This window comes from Vidua macroura, chromosome 14, assembly GCF_024509145.1.
Source record: "Vidua macroura isolate BioBank_ID:100142 chromosome 14, ASM2450914v1, whole genome shotgun sequence".
Taxonomy (NCBI): Eukaryota; Metazoa; Chordata; class Aves; order Passeriformes; family Viduidae; genus Vidua; species Vidua macroura.
Genome location: NC_071584.1, coordinates 852483 through 860358, shown reverse-complemented (window position 1 = coordinate 860358; position 7876 = coordinate 852483). Strand labels below are relative to the sequence as shown.

General features: G+C 48.6%; 1 protein-coding gene across 14 annotated transcripts in view; it reads right to left on the bottom strand.

The window, feature by feature from the left end:
* Positions 1 to 3942: 3942 nt before the first annotated feature.
* Positions 3943 to 7876, bottom strand: part of DLG3 (discs large MAGUK scaffold protein 3) — a 78329-nt gene continuing 74395 nt past the window's right edge. For all 14 annotated transcript variants that reach the window (XM_053990529.1, XM_053990524.1, XM_053990525.1 and 11 more), the window contains one exon: positions 3943 to 6592. In XM_053990529.1, the coding sequence (XP_053846504.1) occupies positions 6486 to 6592 (107 nt within the window). In that variant the 3' untranslated portion in view covers positions 3943 to 6485. The remainder of the gene's footprint in view (positions 6593 to 7876) is intronic.

The following is a 7876-nucleotide window of genomic DNA, read 5'->3' as shown; positions in this document are numbered from 1 at the left end:
CAGGCAAGTGCTCAGCAAGTCTGAGCACATCTGGGACTTGGCTGTGGGAAACCTGGGGTGGAGCCAGTGAGGAATCCTGTCTGTGTGAGTGTGGGGTGTGCAGGGAACCAAACGAGCACCCGCTGGGTCACTGGAGCTGCCACTGCAAAGGGCCTTCGGTCCCAGCAGGGACAGTCTGGGCTGGTGCCACTGTGACCCCAGGAGGGGCTTCTGAAGGGTGACACAGGGGAATTCCTGAACAGGAGAATGGATCTGTTCAGTGTAAATTGTCCATTTCGTGGTGAACTTAAATCGGTTCACTAGACCTAGTTTGGGTCTCTGAGACACTGCTTTCAGATCTCTAATGCACAATGTACTGCCTGTTTAACTAAGAAATACCTTTAAATCTATAAAAATCCAGGTCTCAAATGCCACAGAAAATTCTTCTGGAGTCACAGTTTTGGAGGTCCATGCTGCATCACAGCACTGGGGGACTCTAAACGATGCCACAAACTCAAAGGTTTCCATCCTGCCTGCAGTATCTCCTTGGAGCCTGCCGGGCTGCCTTTAATTACTGCTCAGTTCTGACTTGCACACACACATCAACAGTAAAGGTGTCACGCTGTACCCGGTGAGAAAGGTCATGTTTGCCCAGCAAGTGCAAGGAGGTAATTATATACAGCCATAGAAGGCAGCAAGCACTAAATGTGGGTTTGCCTACAGCCAGAATGGTTTGAATTTTTTCCTTGGAGATACTCTGATTTCTGTTATGCTACAGACAGCACTGAAGAGCCCAGATCACAAAAGCTTCAGACTCTGCTGATAGTACTCATCTTTTCCTGCACATTTTTACACAGTACATTTTATTCCAGGCTTAGTATTTACCAAAGGGTTTAAGTAGGGCAAGAATTCCTCTCCTAGTTGAATCAGAGTGTAATTAGCTGCATTTCCAGTGGCTGTTCCCAGTAGGTAGTTTGTGTGCAATCACACCTTTGCAGGTGTTGGCTGGTCCAGGTTATCTTACCAGGCTAAACGCTGCTTTACAGTTCAGTAGCCCATCGAGAGTGACTGTGGTTTATAAATATTTCCTAAACCAGCAACAGGGAAAAACCAGAGCTGTACATTCCTCCCCCATTCTTACCTTTCATTGATCCCTGTTTTCTTTCAGCTCCGAGAGCCTGTGTGCTCATCCCTGGATGTGCACAGGTGGCTCCAGAGGGTGGCATTGCAGCTGTACTCTCCTATTCACACATCACTGTAGAAGCTCCGGGGTGTGCTGGACACTGGTTCTGTACTGCAGTCCTCCCTGCTTCTGAGAACACAAATGGATCCTCCAGGGTGGGAGGTCACAAACTTCCCTCCCCTTTCCCCAGCCAGTATTTTATGCCCCTTTCCCCCGCTAATTTGACTCCTTAACTGTTTGGGGAGGAGCAGCAGTGCAGGGGCACGAGGGAATTGCAGCGTGAATTGGGAATAGGCCCAGGGAGAGGGCGAGTCCAAACCGAGCCCCCGGGATTGATGGGGCAGGGAGCCTGCCCTGGGGAAAACGTCCTCGCTGAGAAGAGTCTGGGAATGGGGCAGGCCAGAGAAGATACCAGCTCAGCTGCTGAGCCCTGGAGCCCCTTCTGCCACCTCTCACCCAGAGGCACCTGCAGCATGAGCAGGGCTTCTCCAGCAGCTCTCCACTGAGGACACACCTCCCACCAGACTGTGTGAGAAGAGCTTTGCTCCCTCTGCTGTGGCTGCCTTGAGCACTTGGGAGAGGGAGGAAAGGAAGAGGGGCTGGCCTGGCCACTAACACTTAGAAGTGGTCACGGTAATCAGAAATCAAGGTAATTGGAAGAGGGCTGAGGCCCATAAGAGGATTGGGTAGAAGCTTTTTCAAGTAGTGCATTGTAATAGGGGAGGAAATTCCACAGTCACCCCTGTGCTGAGTCAAGTGTGGCCCCAAGCAGGTATTGCAGTCCCAGAGGTGCTCCCACGTGCTTGTATCATTCAGAGATGCTGCACTGATTGACTCTAACAATGTGTAATGTTCTTCCTTAGGGTTAAAAACCATAAGGGTAAACAAATGACCCTCATTTTGGAGGCAAGGGATAGAAATAAACACCGAAGGTCAAGGTGTACCCAAGGACTCTTGAAGGAAAGAGACATCTTTGACAACAGCAGATGCTTCAGTGCCATGAATCCTGCTGTGACAGCCTGAGGAAAGCAGAGAACAGCAGTTCTTGAAGATTGTGCTGCCAAGCATCATTAGCAACAACGGGTGTATCTAAGACAGCTCCATCAATGGAGAAAAAATGTTGAGAAAATTCTAATTACATTCCTTTAAAGCCCCTCTTCCAGTAGCCTCACAGCACAACCTGTGCTCTTCTGCTTAGCTAAGACAGCTAATCACCCAGAGCTGCAGACAGAAGCACAGACATGTTTCTCTATAGCACAAGCAGCTTACAGTCTAATTTTCTAGAAGTGTCTTAGGGGAGATTAGTTTCATGCCTGTTGCAGGCAGCTTTAGCAGGACATCTTGGAAGAGAAAAGAACCAGCTCCTACAGTTCACAACTAGACAGGACCTTTATCAGGACAGTGCTCCTCTATTTTCTGGGCCAAGACTTTGCAAAAGTCCTGCTTGGCAGAGCAACTTATCCTTAGCCAGGAAAGCAGGTGCTTATAGCTTTAACAGAGCAAGTTCCTTCTCCATGCCACCCTCTTTCTCGTCACATGATGTTTCTCTTCCAGAGGTTGTTCTGCTTTACAGGAGTGATAGGGTTTATTTGAGAAGATAACCCCGTGTTGCTCTCCCCTCTGGAACCCTGAATGTTTCCCTGTCACAGCGGATTGAGGTGACACCTGAGCTCAGGACAGGCCATGGGCTGCCACGGGAGGGGTGTCTGCAGCCCCACACGGGCTGGGCTGGGCAGGGCAGGGCAGCCTGGCAGCGCTGGGGCAGCAGCAACAGACAATATTTCTGTGCTGCTTCATCCATGACTCCAGATCTGTCAGCATGCAAGCAAAGTTTGATTTTTGAGAGTGGTAATTTTAGCATCAGATCTGCTTAGCAACTGCTTAATCTTCCAGTGTTTTGTGGACAACCACCACCACCAGGCTGTTGATCTGATCAGTTAAAGGAGTTTCTAAATGGTTTTGAATTTGTCCAGTGATCTTCACAAACTGAACACTCAGCACACTGTATGCCCATGCTCAGTTGGTACAACATCCTTGTTCCCCTGAAATCACAATTTGCTTCTCTTCTGTGCAGTTTGAAAGTAAAAAAGAAATCCAGTATTTAAAAACCAACCCTCTTCACCCTTCCTTCAGCTCAGCTAAATGACAAAGCAGATTCAGGCACGAAAGTACTGTGACACTCCTTTAACCACATTTGTCATCAGTGAACACTCCTTTTCTTTGCATTTGAAGGTAAAAATTTTACTAGTTGTCTTTACAACTTTTCTTCTCTCTGATATTTAAACAGCATGTTAAAACTGTAAAAAGAAGCTCTATATTAGCTGGACTATGTATTTACTTTGTTGTCTTTATATCCAATACAAGAACAATTATGTAGCAGCCTATAAACCCTATTATTTGTAAAACAACCTCCCCAGAATTCAAGCCACAATTTCAAAATACATTATGGTGTTGTGTCATCAGGCCAGACTTAACTTGGGTTAAAACAACCCAACCACAAGCACTTTTCAGTGGCCGAGTTGCAGCTCTAAATAAGCCCACTTCCTTTCTTTTATTTTCTATTTTCTTTTTTTTTTTTTTAAAGGTTTCCTTTTTCCACTAGGCAAGCTTTCAGGCATAACCTTTTATACTCAAAAAGGCTATTTTTTTTTTCCTAAACCACTGTCAACACTTCAGTTTGCTATAGGGAGACCATATCAAGAGTTGCTAACACCAGCACCAAAAAAACGCAGATCTGGTACACAATGAAGGACTCTACAAGAAGGTCTCAAAGACAAGAGTTCTTTGCAACTCTCTGTTTATTAAAAATATATGTCTCCTTGGAAGAAACACTGTTAACCAACTACTGTTGTCATGATCGATTCGATACTGTCAGCTATGCCATGGAGTACATCATCTTTTTCTCCACGTGACTTGATAGAGGGAGACAGGCTATTAGGAAAAAACCAGAAAAAAGACCAAAAAAAAAAAAAAAAAAATAGGAATGTGTGACTAGCACCTTAAGGACTTTTGTTTCACTTACTCAACTTCTTCAGGGACCGACACTTATAGCAGCTGGAGCAGGACCAGCGGGGCAGGGGCTGGATGCCAGACAGGAATCCACTGACAAAGTTCTGTGTGCTCCTTTAGGGTCGGTCCCACTGACAGCAGAATCCTTCTGCCCTCCGCTGTGCTCACAGCTGTGGCTCTCCTGCAGGGCCGTGTCCTGGTCCCAGAAGCTGCTTGGTCCCTGCAGGGCTCCTTGGGATGCAGGCTGGGCAAAGGAGGCTTCTCCCCAGGCAGCACATGGACAGCGTCACAGCAGCTCCGGCTCACGCTGGCAGCCGTGGCCCGTGAGCCAGGCACTGACTGGCACACTGAGAGCCACCGCCTTGGGGAGAGGGGACCACAGCTCATCCCTGCCAAACAGGGGCAGGAGGAGACTTACCTGGTCGTGCTTGGACAGCGACCTCCTGTGTTGTGGGGTGTGGCACTGTGTGAGGAACAGCATTCACCAGCTCTTTGTGAGGTGGGAGCGCTCGGACCTGAACTCTGCGTACCCAGCACACATCCTCAAAGGCCACGTGAGTGTCCCCAGCTCCACACAAGGGTCTGGAGCCCCACTCAAGCACAGAAGCCAAAGTGTCTTCAAAGGCAGACATGGCTCAGCTTAGGGCCAAGTGTCTCGGTGCCTCTCCTGAAAAATGCCAGTGCCCAGCAGATGGGGCAGCTCTGTACCCCCTGCCCCTCAGCGTGCGAGCTGGGGCACCACTTCAGGGCTTTGGGGTGGCTCGGGGGAGGCAGCAGAACCCAGCTTCAGCCACAGATTCTCTCAGAGCTGTCAGAGACGGAGCCAGGCAAGGTGGCCACCTTTGCTGGTGGCCACGCAGTCACCTTTGCTGGAAGGAGGGCCCCTCCCTGGGAGAGACACCCCTGGCACCTGCACACAGCAGGGCCGGGAACTCGGCGTGGAGCAGGGAAGAGAGGAAGTGTTTCAATTCTGTTACTGATCTGGAAAATGTGAGTGTCCATCCAAGGCACAGCTGGGGGCTGTTCCTGCCAGTGGCTAATGGAGAAGAGACCTGCAGTGTGCTGCCACAAGCCAGAAAGGGTCATTCCACCTGCACCCACAGGTACAGGGCCAGTCCAACATCCCAGGTTTTTCACAGCAACACAGGACAGTGAGTACATTTGTTCCATGTGGCCAGTAAAGTATTTCTTAACTAAACACCACGGATCTAGATTCTATTTACAATAGAGCCAGCTTAAAAAATAAGTTAAAAAACTGGATTTTATATCCATTCAGTTCATCATTAACAAGAGAAAAATGGAATAATAATAATAATAATAATAATAATAATTAAAAAAGCCAACACAACAACACAATATGGTTTTGGTTTAAAATCAGCTTAAAAAAATAGAACCAAAAGGAAACCTCTCATGCAAACACATAAGGTGGTGTGTAAAACAATGTGCAATTTAATATGTAGCATCATCCATTCTCTTGCTCCGCAGCCTCCTGCTCAGTCTCTGTCTCCCAGCCTCTTGCAGGCCAGCTGCTGCTCCTTGCTCTGGTCCCTCCTGCACAGGCAGTACCAGTCTCTGGACTGTCTCAGACCCAGGGTGGCTGTAGGGAACTGGCCTGGACGGGAGAAGTTTCCAAAGCACCTGGTACCATTTTGAGCTCTTCCTGCCCAAGTGGACTCCCTAAGCCGAGTGGTTGGGACAGACGAACTGAAAGAACCTTGCAATAATAAAACACCTTTCAGAGAGGTCCCTCAGATTTCCTAGTCCACGTACATATATATATATATAATATATATATAATATCTCTCCTCTATATTATATATAAATTACATATACAGATAAATAAAATGCTTTCTGCTGCCCATCTGTCGCACTGTTCAGAGCTGCTAGACAGTCACACTTGGAAAAATGCCCCTGGAGCTCTGATACCAGCTCATGTGTTCAGAGTCCATTGTTTCACTTGTTTTCTTACATTAGTCCTTAGCCGCCTTCTCCCATCTTGATTCTTTGTTTAGTTAATAATAATAATAATAATAATAATATAATAATAATAATAATAAAAAACGACCTTGAATGGGTTCTCGTCTGTCTCTACTGGAGCAGTGGGAAGGTCCATGCAGGAATGGTGGGAACAGTCACGTGATGAATGATATGAGTTCATCCCAACAAAAGAAACAGGACTAGAAAACTCAATTTTGCGACAATCTAAAAAAGGGAGCAGGAATAGTTTTCATATCCCTCCCCCTCGGGGCAGAGGGCTTGGATGGGTGGGACTTCGGAGATCTTCTGCTCACAGAGAAGCAGGCGGGAGACATCTTCAGAGTTTCTCTGGGGACGGGACCCAGATGTAGTGCCCAGACTGATCCTCAATGATCTGTTTGATTTTGCTGTAAATTTCTTCAAGAGAGTCTCCTTGTACGATGGCTGGAAGAGGAGAGAACAAGCCAGAGCCTGAGCACCAGGCAGTACTGCCCTGAGTCACGGGAGAGCCTCCCTGCTGCCCAAAAGGGCTGGAGGGCGCAGCCAGAGGGGCTGAACCAGGTGGTGTCAGAGGAGCTGCCCTGGGCCCAGTGACACAGAGGGTTAAAGCAGCACCTCGGTGGGGATTAGCCAGTGCTGATCCCAGCTGGCAGAGCTCCTGGCTGTGTGCAGGGCTGGCTGGGCTCTCCACACCAGGCTGCTAATCAGCTTTGCACGCTGTGTCAGGCACCGGACCTGGCACCGCCACGGCTGCGCCGACCAGAACCAGGGAAGGCAGGGCTGGGGCAGCTCACTGGGGTGCACCAAGCACCTGCCCTGAGGTGCCAGTTTTGTCCCTTCCCTCTGGTTTTCCTTCTGGCCGGCTGCTGAGGGCTCCTCGTGTTTGCCTCCTGCGCTGCAGGGTGGGAACACAGAGCTCTCAGGCTGGGAAAGGCTCCCGGCAGCACCCCCTGCCCCGTCCTGCTGCTCAGCCCAGACACAGCACGAGGCACTCACATCACAGCAAGAGGCTCAAGAAGGGCCAAAGCTTTCTGGCAATCCAGCCTCCCTTTGTAACCCAGCCAGGACCATCCTCCAGTATCTCTGCTCCCTCATTCTAAGTTGCTGACACAGAACCTGTAACAGCGACCATCTCTCTGCCCATTACCCAGTTCTTTCAACACATTTCAGCCAACAGCATTCCTTTTTCACAGGTCAACATCAAACTTGCCCTCCAAGCGCACAGTGGCATGTTTTGAGGGCCTGCAAACCTGTGGCATGTCTTCCTGGAAGAACATCTAGCAGCTCTGGAACTCAGGACAGGAGGTCTGGGGAAAGCTCACTGTGTTTGTACCCCAGTATTTGCCCAGCTGAAATAAATTTTTGGAAAACATCCTGCTTGGGGTTTTCCCCAGTAGCTGTTAGGTGGGTAATGCACAGTTTGGCAACATTATCATTCCTCAACTTCAAAAGGAACAGCTATTGCACTGGAAAAAGGATGGAAGACCAGTTCCTCTGCCTCTTCACCTGCCTGTGGTTTTCCAGAATTAATCATATTACAAACATTAGTTCCTTAATGCACAAGGATGCCTGTGTCATGAGCAGTTCACCTCAGCAGGCACAAAGTGTCAGCAACCCCTGACGGGCTCTTGAGCAAAGACTACTTAGGAAGCAAGCCAAACGTTCAGTCTTTTTTGGTAGATGTTTTGTAATAACTCAGGACTGTCTCCACCATTTAGGTAATTAATT